Source organism: Lygodium microphyllum, chromosome 16 (assembly GCF_053477565.2).
Source record: "Lygodium microphyllum isolate KBCC chromosome 16, Lygodium_microphyllum_v1.1.10, whole genome shotgun sequence".
In the NCBI taxonomy this organism is placed as follows: Eukaryota; Viridiplantae; Streptophyta; class Polypodiopsida; order Schizaeales; family Lygodiaceae; genus Lygodium; species Lygodium microphyllum.
In genome coordinates this window covers 15,343,809-15,366,980 of record NC_141150.1, presented here as the reverse complement: position 1 = coordinate 15,366,980, position 23,172 = coordinate 15,343,809, and the positions used below count along the sequence as shown (strand labels likewise).

General features: G+C 43.2%; 1 protein-coding gene across 5 annotated transcripts in view; it reads right to left on the bottom strand.

Annotated features, from left to right (window-relative positions):
- Positions 1-6,793: 6,793 nt before the first annotated feature.
- LOC148022555 (uncharacterized) overlaps positions 6,794-23,172 on the bottom strand; it is a 102,733-nt gene continuing 86,354 nt past the window's right edge. For 4 of the 5 annotated variants that reach the window (XM_087695507.1, XM_087695504.1, XM_087695505.1 and 1 more), the window contains 8 exons: positions 15,083-15,168; positions 14,779-14,915; positions 13,965-14,186; positions 13,438-13,546; positions 8,490-8,555; positions 8,192-8,297; positions 7,982-8,042; positions 6,794-7,779 (listed from right to left, as the gene is read on the bottom strand). In XM_087695507.1, coding sequence (XP_087551633.1) covers positions 7,533-7,779; positions 7,982-8,042; positions 8,192-8,297; positions 8,490-8,555; positions 13,438-13,546; positions 13,965-14,186; positions 14,779-14,915; positions 15,083-15,168 — 1,034 coding nt within the window. In that variant the 3' untranslated portion in view covers positions 6,794-7,532. The remainder of the gene's footprint in view (positions 7,780-7,981; positions 8,043-8,191; positions 8,298-8,489; positions 8,556-13,437; positions 13,547-13,964; positions 14,187-14,778; positions 14,916-15,082; positions 15,169-23,172) is intronic. The other variant, XM_087695508.1, reaches the window with a different exon arrangement.

Genomic DNA, 23,172 nt, shown 5'->3' with positions numbered 1-23,172 from the left:
GTTGATAGTTCCAACGAAAAAGTTTGCGTAATGATAGAAAAATAAACGCGACCGTAAATTTGGACGAAATTTCCAATATTTTTGCACGCAAGAAATACCTCAGAATACGTGCGCACGTGTCTCACTTAACACACAGTATCAAATTTCTCAGAAGATGTGCGCACTCCCTTTTTTCGAGAATACGTCGCACGTGTTTTACTTAACACTTCGCCAAGTAATGCATGTACCATCGATTTTTTAAAAATCCCCCAATAAAGGGAAGCAACGGCCAAATTCGTTTCATATTTTTATGGTCATGGAGCACATTTTCGTGGTCATGCAGTAGGGTCTTCGAGCACATTTTCGTGGTCATGCTGTGGTTGTGAAGAACGTATTCGCGTTTCACCAAAGCTATTGACAAAATTGGTTCTAAACAGATTTTTCCCAGGAAAGCGCCAAAGAAGATATGGTTTTCTGCATCCGTCCTTCTCAATGCCCAGGCATCCATTCAATGCATTTTTTGATACTTTTCCTTAATGTTTTATATTATTATGAGCTTATGAGCACTATAAACAAACTTTTTCCATAGTGTGAGCATTCCTTAATGTTGTGGAGATTTTAGGTAATGTTGTGGAGATTTTAGGCAATCCTTCGAACTTTTTCCTTAATGTTGTGGAGATTTTAGGTAATTTTAATAGCATTCCTTAGATTACCATTTTGTTTTTCTTCGTTTTGTTGATTCTTTTGCTATTTATGTATTGTCCGGTGAAACGCGAAAACAACATACTGCAAGGAGGTCTCTTATCTGAAACTCGCGTTTCATTGGACACACTGGACAAGAAGTAACATGTCTTTTTTTGGTAGAAGGCTAGGACTAAAGCAATAGCAAGGAAGGAGAAGATTGATCCTAGGGGTTTAATATCAAAGATTCATCAATCTTCAAAGCCTCAGAAGCTCTCTAGAAAGTCAAAGCCAAAGAGAAAGTTTTCTCAAAATGTCAGGTGCCTAAGAGAGATTAGGAAGGCAATAAAGGCTCTTGACAATACAATTCCAAAGTTGTCTTTTTAGAGGCTTGTCAGGGAGATTTGTGACAAATATAGTTTGGATAGTTTCAGATGAACAAGAACAGCCCTTAATTGTATACAAGAAGCCATAGAGGATTTTTCAGTTGAGTTTTTTCAAGATGCCTATACTCTTGGACAAGGACATGATAATTCTTAGGAGGCTAAGATATAGATTTTCAAAGGTCCTTGAGCCAATTCCCCTCATTGATGAGAAGACATTTAATATCCTTAATGTGCCCCCAACTAGGAGAAAGAAAGATGATTATGGTCCCAAGGTTGAGGATGTCACCCATGAGAGGGATACAAGGCAACATGAAAAAGAGGAGAAAGCTAAAGAGGAACAAGCAGATAAACGGAGAGAGTATAGGAGGCAAAGGGCTGAAGAAAGGGAAGCAGAGCAACTAGAGTCCTTTGAAAACAAGCTGGCCACCCTTCTTGAAGCAGCTAATCCAAAAGGATTCAATGTGTTTTGTTTCTTACCTGGTGACTTAGGCAAAAGAACGGAAATTATCTCCTTTAAGGCTGCATGTGTTCAGATTCTTAAGGATAAAAGAAGAGAAATAAACAACAGTATTATTCTTGCTAGCCTAAGGTATATCCACCCATAATTACTTCTACTTTTTGATATTTTTTTAACAATAAGATTATTCTTGTTTATACTCACTATTTCTATGCCTTTTCTAGGTGTGTAATGCATGAGTTTCCTTTGGATACGCAACAAAAAATTGAGGTTCTTGATCCATCTATCTCATTCTTTATGAGGAACGAGCTTGATACAAGTTTTGTTGAGCAGTGGCTCAATCTGATTGACTTCGATATTTTGGAGCTCCTTATAATTCCATATAATGAAAAGTAAGTGACTCAATATTCTATTAGAGTTTTTGAGATTTTATCCTACTAATTTGTTGAGATATGATTGCTTTCAGTTCTCATTGGAGCTTGATTGCAATAGACTATGTGGATAAGCAATGTTTTTTAATCAACTCTATGAAAGGAAGCCATGGAAATGCTAAATTGTAAGTTATATTATCCAAGGGCTCCTTGATATTTCAATTCTTTTTTTTTATAAGTACTCTAAATTTCAATATATTTTATATATAGAGGTGCAAAAAGATTAATTGAAGAGCTAGAGAAAAAGCCCCCTATGCCATCTGATTTGCTTGCAACAATGCAATATAGACAAGTTGCGGTAAGTTATTGATTAAAATAATTGAAACATAAGTTTATTCTATGAACTACCATCCGCCCTCTTTATAGTTTTACTTTGTGTTGGTGGCTGCAATGTCCTCATCAGGATGATAGCCATTCTTGTGGGTGGCTGAAGGGTGATTGCAAATGCTAGAAGAATTGTTAACTTTGTTTATCTTAATGATGTTAAACATGTAAAGGTAATATGAAAGATGCTAAACTTTAAGATAGATATTCATTGAAAATAGTCCATTGATGATAAAAATATAGTCTATTGTAAGAACAATAATGAACTAAAACTCTTTTTTCTATAAATGTGTGACAGTTTTCGAAGGATTGCTACGCAGCTGAGCATGTTTGGTATGTCAGAGCAAAGCTCTTGAAGTATATAATGGTCAATTGTATACAACCAACAACAGAGATTGGTGGGGATTTGCACCATGAAGGAGATGCGGTGCCTATAACCACAGAAGGTGAAGCCACAACTTCAACACCTTTACCCACACCTTCTATACCCAAGACATCAAAGAAATGCAAAAGGACTCCTAGAAAGGATAGTTCTCCAAAAAAGAAATAGCTTTGCCATATCGCCTTGTAAGCCTTCATATATAGAAATTTGCCCTTCAGCTTGTATATCTCATAGAGATGGCAGATAGACATCTGCTAGAAAATTTGTACATATATTTTATATTGATAGTAAAGATATATTTTCTTGAATGTCCTTGCAGTGTATATTATTTTCTCTCCTTTTCGATATCTGCAAAAAATAAATTACAAGTGTTTATTAGTTAGGAAGTGAGATCTTGATATACATCTAAGTAGATATAATATGATATGAAAACTTACTCGTTTCTTATCAAGTTGGAATACAAAGGAGCATGGTAGTTCAATGTCTTCATTTTGTAAATCCATCCTCACTTGATGTAGCGTACATGATTTTCTGATCTTTAAGATTGCAATAATATCCTCGTTGAACCAAATATCAAGATCCACTATAGGATCTTTGCTGAAATCATTAAGATTCTGGTCTAAAGCAACTAGACTACTACCAACAAAATGCCATCGACTATAGTAAAAGCTAAGGATAAAATTTTGAGTAGAAATCATATATTTACAAGCTATAGAGTCTTGATCTATCTTACATATAATTTTTCCTTCTATCCTTGTATCCCATCCTCCATCAACAAATTTTATGATATGATCATATGTTAGTCTCTTCACTGAAAGCATGGTTTTTGTTATTCTTATCTCCATATTAGAGAAAAAATCAATAAATATATTAATAGGCATAAACAAAGTAACTTTGCTTAGCCTACTTGAGATATTAGATTTTAGTGCTTTCTGGATCTCAGAAAATATCTTACATCTTTAGCCCTCACTAGTAGCTGGACTTGGCAAAGGCCACTCAAAGCTTGAAAAATCTAGCAAAGGAAGGAGGTTTATTGATCCCCATTGGCAACGCCGCATAGGAATAACATAAGAATGGTCATAAAATAATATTCTATTCTCTGCAATCTTTGTCTTCTTTCTGCCTCTATACATTTCTTATCCAATTGAACCATGTATAACATCAATAACATCAATAATAGACTCCACTGGTTGCCATTCCTCAAGATTAGAGGAATAGACATCTACAAGACAAACAAATATTATAATGGAAAAACCTAAACTATGTTTAAGAAAAGAAAAACTTTAAGAATCAAATTCTTACAATTTGGTCTATGCATTGGAAGCTTTGAAGATCCAGGTTTCAAACATAGCTCTCTATGCATGAACACATGTTGCACTAGTACCTCTTTGATGCTATTCTTATTTGCTCCAAGCTTAAAATCTCGGATTTTGCCCTTCCAAGCAGAGATAAACGAGCTCTCATGTCTTTGCCTTTTTCCACGTTTTGCTTGTTGCATGGTGATCCAACTACCTTTGCTAATGATAGTAGGAATCCATCTTCCATCAGTTTGGAATGAGTTAATGAGTTAAACACTGATATGGATGTGATTTGGGAGCTTGGACGCCTTGTTGAAGGTCGAATTTCTGTATCCATGGTAGAAGAGAGAGAGAGAGAGAGAGAGAGAGAGAGAGAGAGAGAGAGAGAGAGAGAGAGAGAGAGAGAGAGAGAGAGAGAGAGAGAAAGTTATATTAACGTCTTCTAAAGACCAAAACTGGCCTATGAGACAAACTGTGATACAAGTCATGAGGTCCAGCTATCCAAAATAAAAGTGCTGAATGAAAAGCTAAAAACTGGAAACTGAAAATACGGTGCTGAGAGTGTGATAAGTGTCGTGTATGTGTATGTGCGTATGTAGCTCTGGTACTCCAGATAATGGCTACAAAGGGGACTAGGCTACCATAACGGAGGGAAAAACAATAGAGGAATAAAAGAAAGGAGGAAAAAAACTGAGCGCCATGCTTTTCACTAATTTGAATTTCGATTACATCAGTCATTATCATTAATCTAGATACATCATTAAATAAAAGTAGCCGAGACTCTATGCCATTAATGCAAAAGATGTCATAATCACAAATATAAGAGACTAAAAATAGATAGTAAAAATACAAATGCATAATATTAGTATATTTATATGTTTTTGTAAAATGGTTTTTAAATTTTTTTTAAATAGAAGTTCCATTACGGAGGCTTTGCTCTTATTGGTCTAGAGCACTCTCTCTCCACATCCTAAAAGGCATTTTCGAGACCTCAAAACTCCCCTAATGCATGCGGCCCCTCTCCATATGGCCACAAATTTGTGGGAGATGCCATGGGAGGTTACAAGCAATAGGTAGATTAGATCTCAGCCATGGATTTTTACATTTTTTCACTCCTTATCACTACCTCTGTATTGCATAATGGCTACCTGATCGGAGAGATCCAAAGTGAGTCTTTCTCTCTCCTCCATCTCTCTCCTCCGCGAGGCTGATCATACGCAAAGAATCAAGAAGAAAAGGGCATAAAGAATGTGTGTCCGGCATGGATGGTTTCTCTAAGGCCAAGATGATGCTGAGAGGCAATGTCTAGCACTGTTGGGGAATCGATGGTGGGTCCATCGGTTGCCTCAAAGCTATTTATAATAACACGCAACACGCAAATAAGTGGTATGCTCATTTTTTACAAAGAAAATTTTATTGTTTTGATGTTTGATGAATTAAATGATGTGCGCATGGAAAGAAAATTTATATGAATCATGTTTGAAGTATGTTTGAGGCAGCACATGATAAAATGTAGGATCCAAGACTTACTTAAGGGACATTACTCAAATCACTTGCTTTATGGTGTGGAGAAATGCCTCTTTGCATGGTGGCATTGATTTGGTTTCCATTACCCGCTTTTTCCTTGAAGATAAGGAGATTGTGTATACAAACAACAAAATACATGGTTCATGGTGACATATAGTCAATATTGATCAACCCATTACTATCCACTCTTCGATTTCATTGACTTGCTTGGTTTGTTCATGAAAAGTCATGCTTCAAAAATTGGGTTGGCAACTAGTAGAGGATATATTACATGCTAATTCTATGCAAGCTAAATTGCTTATGGTTGGTTAGTTTTGTGAGAAGAAAAACAAGATCCATGACCTAGGTAAAATCAAATGGTACAACTTGGTTTACTTTCTATTGTTGATGTAACACTACCAACACAACACATATTGGCATCATTGTGCACAATTCAACGAAATTTCACATCCCTCAAGGATATCATAACTTGTGGAATAGGCTTTCCTTAGCCTAATGAGATTGATAACCTTTTCGCGAACTTGTTTTAAATAATCCATGATAAGATTAGAGACTTATGGAACAACTACATTTGGAGCATGCTTTGATTGACTAGATTCTCACTTGCTTTTCAAAAGCAAGCAAGGTTAACAAAAGTAGCACTTGGTGGAAATCGACTATTACAAAGGGATGGATAAATAAAACTCCATTGAAGTGCAAGGTCTTTCTTTGAAAAACATTGATTGGTGGTTTGCTCCTTGCTTTAACCCTCTCTAGACAAAATAATGCCCATGGCACTTTCTCTTTTACATAAGTATGGAGACTTCTCATCATAGGTTTCTTTTCTATCCAATGGCAAGGAAGACTTGGTATTTTCTATGAGAGATATAATGAGAAGTGGTGGGACATGTTCTACAACTCTCTGATTGGGTATTTGGTAAGCCCAAATTCTCAAATCTTGTCTAGCTATGCATGAAGATATGGTTCCATTTGCTGCATTTCTAAGGTGGTTGCCACAACTGGGTTACACAGAATGCCTTTATTGTTTACCCCCATTTAGGTGTTCCAAGTCAGATCAGTCAATTGAAAAGCCTTCTTCACTAAGAACTTGATATTGTGCAACATGCAACTTGCAAGGACTCTCGCTCCAAAGGATTTGGTCTCATGACATACTACAGTTTCCTCTATTACTTTGTCGTCCACTGACTCATATTTTTTCAGTAATTAATATAATTATTCTCTGACAAAAAAGAGAGATCCCTGCGAGGTTGCGACGGGAGATTACATGTGGCCGCTGTTGAGAGAGAGAGAGAGAGAGAGAGAAGGTACAACAATTTGCTTAATCAACATTACAAAATAAAATTTTACGTTTTTATTCCTATTTTTTTTATGTTTTATGTGCTAAGAAAAATTGTCGATCAAAGCAATCACTGTGGCTGAGGGCAAGCCGAAAATCTAACGATCAAGGTGTAAAATTAAACACATCCACACACGGCCTCGATGCATCCTCTACTAAAGATAAAATCTTCCTTCGATGGCAATCAGAGTCTTGATCTCCTCCCCTCCATCATATTTGAGGATGGATGGTGCATATTGGAAGATGATTTTCTAAATGTATGGATATTTTTACGTGTTCTTTTGATATTGCTTTCTGATTTTCCAAAAAATTAACGCATGGATGCAGAGGTGGTGAATGTAATCACCCCATGCCTCTTCTCTATTCTGAGCTTTCAACCCCAACTGGGTTTTTCCACTCATAATACGAACACTTTTTTCCTGAGAGAGCTCTCGCTGTTCCTTCTTTACATTCGTCCAAAAGAAAATGCCTCTTCTACCCACACCAATACAATGGCTAAGGGCCGTGAATCAGAGTTCTTTTCACTAGTAACTGGCCCTAGGATGTAGAGCCTAGCCTAGGTTATTAGCCCAGGATGATGCGCTCATGGTGGGCTCCACGCGTGGGAAAAAGATAATCCACGGCACCATTCCTTCAGAACACTTGACTGATCAGGCTGTGGCACACTGGTTATGTAAGTTTTTCAGAAAATTCCTGCTGCTTGAACAACCAGCAATGGTACACTGGTTATTTTAATTTTCAGGAAGATAGTCAGGCTGAAAGCTCACAACTTCCTTCTTCAGTGACTGCAACAGCGGCTTCAGTTTGGTAGCATCAGCAACAACCAATATGGGTTCTGAAAGCGGATGTAAATGACGCTTTGCAGCTTCAAGTATATCATCAGTTGTCAGAGCTTCCACTTTCTTTTTGTAATTGAATAGAAAGTCTTGATCAATCCCAAAGAGATCGTACGTCAAAAGCCGAGACAATTGCTGTCCACTGTTCCAATTTCCAAACATCATAAATGACTGGAGTTACTGAAGACATTCAAGTAAGCACTGAATGATCGGGAAAGATCCACAGATTATAACTTATAAGGCTATCCAGAAAGCCCTTTCTATTGTCCAGGCTTTGAATAGCCCCACAACAACAGTCTAACTGATTACAAAACTTTAACAGATGTAGGACAATGTCAACTCACCTATCGATGAAGTTGAAAACGAATGAATTGATGATCCCTTCTTTTGCTCTATCAAGTGATTCTACAAGGAAAAAAAAGATATTTCCATGTTACAAGCTGCATGCACTGTTGTATACATAAGTAGCATACACACGATGCGTAGCCATGCTTGCAAAAACATTCTCTATTTTAAAAATGTAAGACTATGCCATACTATATAAGTTTGCAAACCTCTGGAGGGAGCTGTTTGGGTAACATTTTTCAGAACGCTTTGCACAGAAGAAATGAACTGAGGCACGGTATCAATTTGTGTCTCACCTCCAGCTAAGAAGGATCCCTGATATAACATGTAAACTAAGATAGCGCTCTTTTTGCCTTTCACGATACATTCCAGTTAGAAAAGAAAGTCATTCCAGACCATGTAAGGCCTTTACAAACAGAACTAGATATGTGGATGCCACGAAGTAATCAACTGAATGAAAGAATAGAGATGAGCTGCACACATGAAAGTTGTATGTCAACACACTACCCGATGTTCTACCGCTGGTGTCCAACCACCATAAACAGAGTAAGCCAGACCCTCTTTGGAGCGAACCTGCAGTACCCCAACCAATGTTACAAGTGTGCAAGACAAGACAAGACAAGTGATGCAGCTAGACTCATACATAACCACAGTAACTTACATGTATTTTACGAATTCATAAAGAATGTCTGTGATGTGTGTGTGTGTGTGTGTGTGTGTGTGTGTGTGTGTGTGTGTGTACCGTGATTGAATACTAGTCGAGGATAAAGTAGGCATTACAAGGGGTGGAGAATGATAAGTAGGCATTGCTCCTCCCGTTGCCTTGCAGCCTGCCTGTGCACATTTCAGCCACCTCTGTAATTTCCCTCCCTATCGTGTCCCCCCTCCTTGCCAGCTTCCTCCTATTCCTTTGCACTCTCCTCCACTCCTCTACTTCCAGCACTATAGGACTACTCACTCCCCTCTTCCTAGGGCTCATGATGGTGTGTGGAAGACTTTTTTCACATTTTTGGGACTGCCGCCCACCTCTTCTATGGATCTTGTGTCTAGTGCCAAAAGGCCCAAGTTACAATCAAAGATACCCAGAGGATCCCTACTGCTGTCAAGGTAGTGTCAGGCAATAAGCAACCAAGAGGCCATTGTCATTGGGCAGCCCAACCAATGTCGATGCTGCCATGAATGTGGCCATCAAGCAGCAGAGTGCACCTGGTTTGGGCAAGAGCCCCCCAGCAAGCGGCCACCCAATAGGTCAATAATCCCTTTGACATGTACGATGATAGTTCACTAGATTCAAGCATTGCTGGAACATTGGTCCAGCAACAGGGCATACACAAGAGCTCGTGTGTATGACCAGCAGGCTATGGAGGGTGAAGCTCCATGCTGGGGAGAGAGAGAGAGAGAGAGAGAGAGAGAGAGAGAGAGAGAGTTATATTAACATCTACAAAAGGCCAAATTGGCTTATGAGACCAAAATGTTACATTCGAGAAGTTTGGGAATTTCCCATGTCCCAAAAAGCTATCATCTAATACTATGACTAACTAAATGGAGAATAAACACAGAACAATACATTGCTGATGAGTACAAAATGATGTCTAAGCCAGATATAATGTGGAACTACTCAAGGCACTCATCCCAAAATGTCTCTCATGGGTCTATCTCGGCTTTTGAGGGGGCCCTTGCACCTCCACCCTCAAGGGGGGCACCTCCTCATCATGAAGTTCTTCACCCACCATTTACTCTTTTGGGATGGTTGTCCTCGAGCATACCCATTATCTTTAGGTATCGCCTAAATTGGAGCCTTGGAGGTTCAGCCACAACTTGATGATGAGGCCTTCGAATTCCTTCTAGCATGGAGTTATGGAGCTAGTGGGTTCTCTCCCGAGGTGGAGTTAGGTTCTACAATTCCTCACGTCAACTGTTCCTTACTACAGGTTATCTTTCACGTGTAAATCTTGGATCTCTAGGATCCTCTCATCTTCTTCTTATCTCTCTTCACTCCTCTTTCTTTATCCCTTTTTGGGCGTGAGAGATGGTGTTGAGAAACCACATATTCAGTTTACACACTTCATTTAGGGTTTTGCACTAACAGCCCCAAAAAGAGTTGATATCCACATTTTGGTCATTTTTTTAGTGGGTGTCCACAGTGGTGCGCCACCCTAGACAACTTATACCTATAAATAGGCAATCACTTCATTCATTATTCACCACTACCAACACACCACTTTAGATATTCTTCACCTCTCTTCTTCCATCATTTCAACATCCTTCTCTCCTTGCCACTGTTGCTCACATCCCTATTGCAAGACATTGCAGTTCGTGGCCACCTTTCACCTTCCATTCATCTTTATTGTGGCATTCTACTTTTTTTTTTTCAAATAAAATGTGGCTGATTATATTACTCAAAAAACTGATTACAACAGAGTGCTCATGCTCATCAGACTAGCTGGAGCTGATGCAAAGTCACAAATACATAATGTATACAAGCCTCTCAGGGCGGTCTAGGGGGAGATGGGGGCAAGAAGCCTTGGGGGCGGGGGGGGGGGGGGGGGGGGGGGGGGGGTGTGTATCGCCATCTGGGGTTGCCTGCCTGCATCACGAAAAACAGGTCCTGGCTGCCCCAAGCACGCATGAAATGACAACGGAGCTCCTGACGAGCCCTGGACTCGCCCTGCACCTGATCCCAATGGCCGCAGAGGGACTGGATGATGGAGATCCAGAGCTCTGCTAAGGTCGCCTGTACTAAAAGTCTCTCTCCGCTGAAAGCCTCCTAACACCGCGCCTTCTAGATATGCCATCCAATAAGACTCCCTATGATCTCCCATACCTCAGAGCAGTCTGCTATGGGCTCCAGTACCTAGCGGATGGGTAGAGCCTCCAAACCGACCATTGTGCACGACCCTGCCTCAATGATGAATATCGTGTCCTGCATCCTGGCCTCATATAGAAGGTGACGGCCCTGGCTGACTGCCTACCTAGAAAGCTCCCCATTAGATACATCCAAGGTTGGGTGCTATGCAACAAAGGATGCGGCATGCTCCTCTCCACACGAGTTGCGCCTCCTCACATGACCAAAGGCAATGCTTCGGGGTTTCACAAGGCTGCTGTGTGCAGCGCTTACAACCTCCCTCCTGCATTTGGGCAAGCCAACTTCCCACCGCCAAGCCTCCATGTGCCACCAGCCATAAGAAATACGATACCCTCCTCGGCCTCCAACTATCCCATAGGCGGCGCTAGAAGGTCCGTCGGAACGGCTCCGTGATACTGTGCTCCGCACTGAACCCGTCTGGTGGAGAAGGCCTCCAACTATCCCATAGGTGCCACCTATGGGATAGATGGAGGCCGAGGAGGGGAAGGTCCGTCAGAACGGCTCCATGATGCTGTGCTCCGCACTTGCCCCGTTCCAACAGGGCCAGTGCAGAGCACAACATCACGGAGCCGTTCCGACGGACCTTCTGGCGCAGCCTATGGGATAGCTGGAGACTGAGGAGGGTATCGTATTTCTTATGGCTAGTGGCACATGGAGGCTTGGCGGTGGGAAGTTGGCTTGCCCAGATGCAGAAGAAGGGAGGTTGTAAGCGTAGGCCTTCTACTATTCTCTTTTACTATTGTATTTTGCAACTTGATCCTATTCCTGGCATCCGAGGACTATGCTTCGCTCCCTTGATAGCTGGTGATTATCTTCTTCATCCCTGATGGCACTAGAGGATTGCACTTCACTTCTCCCCACAGTTGTTCTTCACCTTCCACTTTGATAGCCCACTGCCTGAAGGACTGCATTTTGCTCCCTTCACTGTGTAGATTCCCACAGGTGTTGCTGCTTGATTCAGACAGGACAATGCAGTCATTTTCTAAGCTTCGGCTCAATTGTATCAGCTTTTTTCTCTAATTCAATGTATCATCACTATGTTCTTCTTGTGTTTTTGAGTTTTCTTCTCTCTCAATGTTTGCCGTACACACTCTATGTTTCTCCCCACAAACCCTACTATCCCTCTGCACCGTCACACATTTTGACATGGTATCAAAGCATACTTGTTATTTTGACAAAGTGTGCTCTTTGACATCCCTCACATACCTTTCTTGTCCAAGAGAGTGGCACACTGGTAATTGATAGAGGGCATGGAGTCTAGCCTTTCCTCGCCTCTATGAAGGAGGATCTATGTCATTGGGCTTCAAGGGAGGTCTTGAAAGCTAGACTCGTACATTTCTTTGAAGGGTCTTCACAAGTTGAGTTTGTGAATGTGGGAGGGCCACACCCTCTTAGCCAAGGAAGTGGAGTTGCCTAGCCTCTTAAGTTTCACAATGCCCTTCTCTTACACAACATGGGGTGGAAGACACATTGTGATGCAAGAGGATGTTGATTGGACCTCTACTTGCAGCTAGCATTGGGCAAAGCAGAGTATGATAAGCCCTTTCAAGCACACCTTTTCGAAGTGCCTCTCAGACAACTCATGGCTATAGAGGGTCTCCTTTATTTTCTAGTTGACAGCTCATAGGGTTCTTACAATGGGTATGGATCGCATTTGTAGTCAAGTACAACTCCAAATCTTTGTTTGTAGTTATGCAAGGCAGCCCAATTCATGTGGAGAGGGACTTGTAGGATTCTCCACCGGATCGAGTCTATAGCCTCATGTGCATTTTGTTGTGTGTGGGGCAAAGGGGCGTACTTTTGAAGGCAATCTCTTGTCCGGAGCAGCATTGGCTCGAAGAGGGAGAGATGGAACACGTGATCATCATTGAGGCTTGTCCATGTGTGACAGTAGCCTTAGAGGCCTTACCTTGTCTTCAAATGTAAGAGCCTACAAGTGTCCTGGTCACTACATGATGGTAACACACAGTGGTGCTATGCTCCCCCGCCTTGGCTTCTTTTCCCGATTCCTCCTAGATTGCCTTGACAGGCTTTCTCATGAGATGTAGACTTTAGCTCCAGCTATGCTATTGGACAATTGCACTTCATATTTTTTGAGTAATATATTGCACTTCATATTTTTTGAGTAAAATAACTAGCCACACTATAACTGGCAAAAGTAGAATGCATTAAGTGATGGCAAGCTACACTCCTTGTAACAAATTCTGGTAGACATTTGGAGTGAGACTGTCCATACCAGACTATCCATGGCTGGTGGCTGACTTGGGTATTTCCCTTGTCCTCGCTCTTTCATGCATGCTTTACATTTAATTGTGTAATAACTTGAGCCCACCACAATTCAACATTGCAAGCCCTTAATGTGAATATAAATATGTGCATAGCCAGTGGTCTTGCTGTATTGAGCCTTTCTACACCGATATAGTTGGCTGCACACGTTACATAGTTCAGCTAAAGCATCAGCATTACATACTATTTCCTTATGCATTGGTCTGGCATTTGTGTGGGGAGATTTAAATGTACAAGACTGAAAATGCTTTTCACCATGTCAACCCCAAATTTAGATGCAAAAAAAAGGTAATACGTTTGTACCTGATCAAAAAGAAGACCTCCAAACCCGTTCAGCAAATCATTTAATACATCCAAAGCAAATACATCTGGATCTGTGATGGTTGTTCCTAACTCGCCCATGCGTACAAATCTTGACACAAAAATAGGTTGTTTCACCACAACCATCAGCATGAGAAGAGGAAGGCATATATTAAATGTGCAAACTGTAAACATGCAAGTTATAAAATATCATCTGATTCCAGGTTTTGATATAAAAACACTGAGAACGATAAGGCACTGGCAACCTGCCGCAATTGCCTTTTGCAGCAAGGTCTTTTCTCTGCATATATAAATACCAAAGAACTAGGGCCTCTTTTCTTCTAGAATTGATTAACACTTTATTTTGATCATGCTTCTAATACACAAGTCTGCTGTATATACCAGGTTTGGCTTTGGTCAATTGAATCTTTCCTCCAGGTTCAATGGCTTACAACACGTTTCCACCCACATATTTTATCCCGATCAGAAAATGCTGAATTCAGAAAGCAAAGGAAGTGTAGTTATATTACCCTTGACTTAATCCAGGTTTGTCAATTAAGTAAACACGTGGTTCATAGTAGCTGAGACCAGGCTCCATGAGAGACTCGGATCTCTTAGCCCCAACAAAGTTCTTTGATACTTCTTTATTTGTATCAATGCCAGCATGCCAGTTGCCAAGTGATTTGACTAAGGTTTCTTTGATTGTTTCTTGGCTGAAATCACCCCATATTCCAAGGACTGCTGAATTTGGACTGGATGGCAAGTGAAGGATGAAATGAGACAAGATCAACTCATATCCAGAATTGCATCCATGTTCATGTTTCGAAATTTCACGCACAGTTGTTCAGGTGAAGTGACAGAAAACAAAGTATTCACACATCTTGAAAAATCAAGTCAAACTTTGTGTACCTTTTGTGCTGTGCTGAAGAGAAGAGACATTGAAAGTGTTTAAGAGCTTTCTCCACAAAGGGAAGAAGAATTATGCTTCACAATCAAAACATGAATCACACCAACATTGCTTGAAGATTTTGTGGCAAAAGAGAACGATTTACGATTGCCAATTCAGCTACAAATGTCCTCCTATTTGGACATGAGTTATGTGGAGTTCAATGTGGCCTAACAAAATTTTACTGGTTGTTCAACCAAGTCTACAGATACAGTGGCATGGCAAAGCTGAGATTTTGAAGCCTTTATGTTACAATTTTATAATAGAAACTAAAGGCAAGTGTCAGATGTTTTTTACTATACCACCAATATCTTTTAGGGAGAATACAACATCAAAGGGAGGTGCTTATGATGAAAATATCCACTATGATATATTTAGACTCACATGCGCTTTTATACCTGAAAGCATCCCTATGAAATTCTAGCAGATCTTCTTCAGATATAGACTTCAAGGTCTCCTCTGTGAAGTACTGTGAATAGGCACTATACTTCCCATACAATAGCTTTGCAAACTCCCTTGCTGCAATTCCCTGTGCCTGCATGCTTTGAAACAATGTGTATGAAGAACATAACACATTTTATTGCTAGAACGTAATTGAACATGTCTTGAATAGAGCGAGTTCTCAAGCATCGTTTCTAATGAATACAATGTGTTTCACAAACTGTTAACTTTGTAGAGATGCATTGGATTGCAGCAACTTACATTATCTCCTCGACGCTTTATAGACCCCAGCAATTGTGTGCGTGTAAGTTCCAACTTATCCTTTGGCATCAAAGGGTGCTGAACAACTACACACATATAGAGCAACACCACTGTTACAAGCAGTCTTTGAAAGGCACAACTGTATAAAAAGCTTGTGTTTGAGACATTACACTGCATGTGTGTGTGTGTGTGGGGGGGGGTGGAATTTCTAGTAAGAAACACCTCAGTTATAATCACCGCAGGGTCAAAACACACATGCAAAATCCCACCACAGTGCATTAGATATTAAAATGTTAATTAGCTCTTTAAAACAGCCCACGACCTAATTCATGGCACTCTCTTTATTATTTATTTGGGAATTGACCAACCTAATTTGTGATAGTACAACTCTTTTATTTTTGTCTATAAAAGGAGGTAGTGTGGCCACAATCCATTGTCCATTCATGTACTCGCAAATTCTTGGTGTGGAGAGAGGGAGCTTGTGGAGTGTGTGAGTTGGTGCTCAACCATTGTACTCTTGTCATAGTGGATTCCTATTCCCTGTTACATCTCGCACATTGTCTCTTTCATCAATCTTGTGTTTTTCATTATTCTGTTGTGTGTTTTGCTCTTCTACAATCGTATCAGATGTTTACCATTTGTTGATTGAGATATGATTTTGCTTTTGCATTGACTTGGTCCTTGTGTGTTTTGATTGCTTGTTGGTTGACGTGGCAGCCTGCTGGTGTGTAGTCTTGCCCTTGACCTTCGTGTGATCACGTTTGACTTGTTGACCCTCTACGTTAGACATGTGCATTAGTTTTTGGTAAGGTTGACATTGATGCGCATGTGGCTGAGTTCCTAGTGGCATTTGTAACGATTGGCATTTTCACGTGTCATCCTGTGTTTTTGTGTCATCGTTTCCCTTGCATTGGCTTGGTTTAATGTTTGGTTGTGTTGCTACTTGCGCTGCCATTCCGATTGTTACTGCTTTTGCAAATTGTGCTGCTGATCTCACCGCCATCATTCATGCTGACCTACACGTGATGCCTTACCTATCACCATTGTGATTTTGTGTTGACTTACGTATTGTCACTTACCACATGTTGCTTATGCCATTCTCAGCATTTGGTTGCTTCTTGGCATGCATTTCTTCAAGCATCCATTCGTATACTATGCATTTTTCTTCACGAGGTGCCTAGTCGATTAACATGTTTCACTTGAAATATTTTCAAACCTTTGTTCACATGTGGAGTCCATTTTGATGGTTGTTCTAGTGCCCTTGTGTTACAGGTGTTCACATGCACTGTACATCTTTTGCGTTTGTCTTGTATTTGTACCCCTAATACTCCACTTGTTGTTTTCAAAGGTTTGTGCCAACATTCACCCTCCCTCTACTACTCTCTACTAACCGAGGTAACTATGCAAGTACCCTTTCTCATTTTTCATATCATCATGTCACCCCCTTGTACTAAAAACATTGACAAACTCAAGGGCTCTAATTATGCTCATTGGAAGTTATGTACAAAGGCTTGTGTGGGAGCTTTCGCTCAACCGCCAAGACCCACGGACCGCTTATTGTTTCAAGCGTTCCAAGTGAGCTCTAATGGCTACCTCTCACATAGCCGACGAGCCCTTGATCCTACGAGTGTAGTGAGCTTACCTTGATGCCGATATGAGTTGCCTCCTCTTTTTTGCACTCCGGTTGCTCCACGATCCTAGATGCTAGCTCAAGCATGCTCAAGCCTCCTCCTTCTCCAAGCTCCAACTGCCATAGCCGCACACGCAAGAGAAGGAAAGAGAAGAGAAGAGAAGAGAATATGGTGAAGAGCTTCACCCCCTTGATCCCTCACTCCCACACACTCCCTCCCTCACACTCACAATCACTCCCTCTCTCAAGAGCGCACACAAGCAAGGAGAGGAGAAGAAGAGAAGAAGAGAAGAGCTCTTGTTGGGCACACACCAAAGAATGAGCTTTCATTCACTTTTTGAACTTTATATATACAAACCCTAAAACCCCATGGGTACCCATCCTTTTTTACATCACCGGCCATTGTGGCAAGGTCTCTTTTTCTAATTCCCTCTTTTTGCTTCATGCCCTAGGCCTATATTTGACTATTCTTTTACAGGTGGCAGGGAGCATGGCGCTCTTTTACAAGAGTTTTTGGAGTTTTTGAGGCGCCTTTTATTTAAAACTACGCTTTTGGCCCCGGCTTAGCTTTGGAGCCCGCCTGCATGTTCTTGCTCCTTTTCCATCTTCTTTCTGCTTTTTCATTCGTCCTTCCGCCTTCTCGGCTTGGGGTTAACATTACCCCACCCCCTTCGAGATGGTGCCAGTCCCATGGCACTCTTGTCGACTGTTGGTATTTTAAGAGGCAGTTGGCGGAGTAGTCATGTGAGGGCAGGGCAGCATGTAGACTCGGGTGCTCGTGGAAGCGTGGTAGTAAGGTTGGTTGGAGAAGTAACGGATGTTGATGGGGGCCTCCGAAGTCGGTGGGTGGGTGCGCTGGTGGTGCTTGGAAGGACAGGGGGTGGTACTCCACGGCTAATAGTAGGTACTTTCGTTGTTCTTCTAAGCCCAGCCTAACCTCCGCAAGTTGGGGTGGCATCAGTAGCCCCGCATGCAAGGCCCTGTGTGCGATGCTCAATTTCTTCTGCACCACCTCCAACGATTCCTTTCCCTCTGGCCGGGTCGTATCCAGTAACGTGTTGAGGAAGGCCTGTTGTTGGGCACTGACGGTTGTCTGGACGCCGTCTGCTTTACTTTCTGCCAGGATTTTTTCTTTTTCCACCAAAGCGAGGCACCGCGCCAGTGCCTTCACCCGTTTCTCGTTCTGCGCGGCCCATTTCTCTGCCCTTTTGTTCATTCCTTCTATGCTCTCCCCCTGCTTTTGTGCTAGGGTTACGAGCTTCTGCTCCTGGGCTCTGAGTTCTCTGCTCATATTCTCGTGCTCTTTCCTTCCGAGGTGCAGTTGATCGGTCAGCGATCTCTTTTCGCTGTTGCTCCCTCTCTTGTCTTCTCTCCTCTTCTTTGGCATTTAGTTCCTCCATCATTTGCTCAATGTTGGCGGTTTTCGCCTCCAGTTCCCCATGTTGCATCACGAGGAGCTTCTATTCCCGCTGCATCTGTACCAGTTCTTGATTTTCCTCCTCAAGCCGCTATTTGTAGCTTTCTTTCATGTCTTCCTTGGCTTTCAATTCTTGCTTGAGGTCAAAAATTTGCCGTTGTTGCATGGCTATTATGCGGGTTTTCTCCAATTGAAAGGCGGCTACTGACTCCTTTTCCGCCACCAACTCAGCCACCGCCTTTTTCTTTTCCTCCTTCGCCCTCTTCAATTGGGAGAGCAGCTCGGCGACATACTCGTCGTAACTGGTTGGTGGCGTCATTGTTGTGTGGGTTAGGGTGGTCGAGGCCTCCACACGCGGACGCTTCTGGTCCTGCCTCGACTCAACATCTGCAGCTGGCCTCTTTTGCTCCGTGGCCGTGGTTTCTGTGCTCTTTCCCTGGGCCATTTCTTTACTGATGAAGTATTGCATCTAGGCCACAAAGTTGGAAACTTCCATGCTGGTGGGGATGCTAGGGGTGAGTATAGTTGGTTCGGTGATGGGTGCTATGAGAGTGGGGATAGGATGGAGGGGGGCCTTGCCTTTGCCTTCCAGGACTGCGGCCGGCACGACTTCTGCTACCTGCGTGCTAGAGCTAGGCCCTTCTTCCCTCACCTAGCTCTAGGCTCCTTGATCATCAGCCCTGCACTATTGCTCAATGGACCGGCGTGTGGCCTCGGCCAAGTCCTCCTCCTTTCTTCTCAGTTCCTCTTCTTCCTCCGCAGCTCTTCTTTGCCTTTCGTTTTCGGCCTTCCTGTATTCTTCCTCCAGTTTCTCCTTTTCTTCCTGCTCTTCTCTTTTCCTCTTCTCAGCCTCCTGTTTTGACACCTTTTTAGCCCTCTTCACTTGCTCTGTTGTTTCTTCTTCTTCCTGTTTCCTCTTCTTCTCCCTCTCCTTGGCCTCCCTGAGGGATTGTCTTTTTGCTTTTTCCAAATCCTCTTTCTTCTTCCTGCGGCCTTCATCCGGTTTCTTTTTCTTCTACGCTGTCTTCTTCTTGGGTTCCTTGACTTGCTTTTTGCTTGATTGCTCTTCTTGCCCCTGTCCTTCCTTATCAGTCTCAATCCTGTCGCTGGACCTCTCTTGGTACTGATGAGGGGGTGACCTGTCGGGCGTTTCCTTTTCCCCCTCTTCTGCATCCCGCGTCTCTTTCACGGCCTCCTGGATGAGTGCTATTAAAATGCTTCCATAGGCGATGAACGAGGCCTTGGACGAGGCCTTCTTTCTTTCTGCGGCCTTAGACACTGGAGACTCTCCTCCTGCGGGCGTGCTTCCTAAAGCCAGCGCTTTAACCGCCTGGTCGATAGTTTTGCGCACATAGCCGTTCCAATCGACTTCATGCACGGTATGAGCCGCTACGTTCTCCAGCACAGACACACTGATTCAGTACATCAATGCGTTGTAGCCCTGGCTGGAGAAGAGCGTGTGTACCGGTTTTGCCTGCAATCTGGTTTCTACATCAGGGATGTCCTAAATGCTGATGCCGTCATTTGTCAGCACGTCCTCCTTTCTCATCCTCAACATGGCGTACACATCTCTCTTCTACTTCTTTTCTATTTTCGGTTCAGTCCTAGCGCCTTCTCCACCAAGGCGGAGGTTAAGCGAACCAGCACCTGCTTGGCGTTTTGTCCCCTTCCTATTATGACGGTGCCGCACTCGTTGTTGGGGTCGTAAGACCTGAGAAATTCCACACACTTTGTGTGGTCGTGTTCTTGTGCGAATCTTTCCAGGTACTTGGTGAAGTTACATTTTTCAACGACTCTCTTGGCCGCCTCCTTCTTGGCCACCAAACGTTCTATGTTGTGAATGGTTAGGAACTTTAGCTGGTTATAGGCGCGGCTCTCCAGAGTGATACTGTACTGCGCCCTTTCCTCTTCCGTGAATGGAAGTCGGTGGACACAGTCTTGTTGCGACATCTTTCGTTCCTGTCATAAACCCCAGTTTCCATTAGTTCTTCCAAATTAATAATACAAAAACATCATAGACTGAAAATGAAAGACTCTATGTGTTTATTGAATGAAAGCCTTAAAATCCTATCCAATGTGGAGCCTTTCTTTTCAGCTTTAACTTTTTGCCTTTTATTTTAAAGTTCTCTTGACATCTTTCTACCTTGCTTGTTGTGTACGCGCGTATGCGTTTTGCTTGATTTTTACTGGTTTTAATTGATCTCTTGATTCACCTTACTCCCCTTCCCTTCCCAGCTTGAGAAGAATCCTTACTAGGATTGAAGGTGTGGGAGGTTGAGGACCTTGGGCAATGGGTCTTAGGAGTCATCGGTGTAGAAACCAAGTATAAAAATCGGGGTTATACTCTAACTGAGCTGTGCGATCGAGATCAAAAGGGCGAGTGCCAACGTGCATTATGTAAGTGAGAACATCTGTTAGGAAGTCACCGGAGGCACCGCGGCTAGCAATGTGTAGCTTCTCCTCAGTCAGTAGGCGATCGAGGTAAGGATGTCCCTTGATGTGCTCTTCCAGGGAGCGGTTGCGAAGAGTGGTTAAGACTCTGTACAAGGTTGGTGCGATATAAGTGGGGTCGTACTCCACTGTTTTGATTGCGCGGCGCTACTCCGCGTTGGTCATGACTCAGCATCCCTCTACTTCCCATTGCAACCTAAGAGTGTACTAGTGCCGCAAGAATGGGGATTCAGTCCCAGCAAGTTGGGATAATTCTGCAATTTCTTGGTCAGTGATGGCCGAAGTGGTTCGCTGATCGTATGACGTTATGAGGCGCTGCCTGAGGGCTTGCTCTTTAGAGACCTCGCTATCGAGCAATACAGCAGCGGAGTTTGCTGCCTTTGCGAAGGCAAGTTCAAACGTCTCCCAAGAACAAGGCATCGTGCGAATTTCGGTTGCAAAAGGCTCGGGCAACAAGCCTAAGTCCAAGCGTTCATAGCTCAGAGCTAGCTCTCTGAAGGTGGCATCGAGCCGTCTAATGCAATCAACCACGTCATCCCCTCTATCTTCGGCTAGATATGAGGCCAGTGTCAAAAATGACTTCCACTCGTAGGAGAGTTTAAGACGTGAGCACTAAAGCCTTTGACAGTGGATAGTTGTGGTTGCGGGTATGCCTTAGGTTGCGGTTGGGCTTCCTGGCTTAGGGCTAGGGGAGCAGCAGCTACTTCTGATGGACTGCTGCCTTCAGCATGGATCACTGTAGTCGGATGGACTCTAGTGGGCGACGGGTCATGCAATGGTGTCTGTCGTTTGGGCCAGTAGGCTTGTTCGAGTCTCTTGGGTATATGTGCAGATGGGCTTGATGGATGTGGGCCTGGGGAGCACTACGGCTCGTGGTTTTGAGGTTTGATGGGACTGGGGGTGATCAAGCCCGGGGGTAATATACAAGTGGCGGTCTTGGCCAGATGGGCTTTAGGGATATATAATCAGGTGTTTCCCTCATAGTAGCCTTGCGCGTGCAAGAGGGCTTTGGGGACCCACCTGTGCCGGATCATGCCCTAATTTCTGTAACTGTGCCTTGGTATCCTAGGTTTAGAGCTATGGGTCTTATGAGGTCATATGTGACAACTCCTAGGTGGCGGTTGTGGGTGTTTAAGGCCTCCATTGGAAACTAGGCTGTTGAGCCTTAGCTTTTGTCACCACGAGTAGTGGTTCTTGAGAGGTGGTGGGGGACGGCCGGGCACTACCCTTCCCTTAGATCCGGATGCTAATAGTTCTATCGGTGGTCGTACAGACTGTTCCACCGCGCCACCCTTGCTGAAAGGTGTATCAATGCGGATGTTGCCTATGGCGACATGAATGCGATGCGACTCATAATTGACGTGGCAACGATTTTGCTTCTTGAAGGTTTGCCCTAGCAGCGTCTACGTGCCTGCGTCCTTGGTATTTGGCAGCACATAGAAAATCATTGGTACAGTTTCAGTCTCGATAGAAACGGCGGCCCTGCACTTGCCGAGGAGTGCATAGGAGCGGCCCCCATATGGATTTAACCTGGCATTAGTGGATTGTAGTGGTGATTTGCCAAGTTGGGTCCAATGATCGTAAGTCAGGACATTGAAGTCTGCTCCCTCGTCAATTAAGGCATTGAAGATGCATCTTGGTAGTGACCGTGATGTGCAGGTATGCAGGTTTCACGATTTCCTCATCTGCGTCATCGATTTCGGTGATGGTGGCTACTCGGAAGTTGACTGGTGGTTTCAACATTGGTGGTTCATGCAAAGGATGCGCAGGGGGACAGTATTTCTTGGCACGGCTGCCATTGAAGAAGCCTATTCCTTCGCCGGCTAGAGTCTCGACGTTGCCCATTCGGCTGATCGCACGGACCCTGAAAGGTCCAAGACCCCGAAACTTCATTTTTTGCTTGTGCCCCTTGACTGAGTATAGGAGCACTAGGTCGCCTTGTTCGAAGTCGCATTGCTTGACATGCTTGTCAAACCAGCTCTTGCGTCGTACTTTCTCGCATATGAGTGCATGAGTGGCTAGAAGACGAGTCTCCGAGAGACGTTCGAGTTCTACTAGGCGTTGCATCCATGCTTCATTTCCTTCCCATCGCTCCTGAAGCGCAATTCGTAGACTAGGCACAAAGAATTCTACGGGGAGAATTGCTTCGGTTCCGTAGGTCAGCCTAAAGGGGGTCTGTCCCCGACTGCCATTTTGTAAGCTGTGCGGTAAGCCCACAAGGCCGCCATCAGCTTGTTATTCCAATCACTGCGTGAGGCCGAGACTACCTTGGTTAGGATGTTGACAAGAATCTTATTTGTGGATTCCGCCTGGCCATTTGCTTGAGGGTAGTATAGAGAGGATTTCCGATGGATAATTAGAAAGGTGGATAGGAGATAAGTTATCACTTCATTGATGAAGTGTGTCCCCTGGTCACTGACTAGTTCGATGGGGCATCCGAATCGTGAGATCACCTGCTCCCATAAGAACTTGGCAGTCGTTTGAGCATCGTTCTTTCGGGTTGCTCTCACCTCTGCCCACTTCGTTAGGTAGTCTGTGGCCACAATGATGTATTTGGCTTGAGAATACTGTGCAACAGGGTTGATGGGTCCC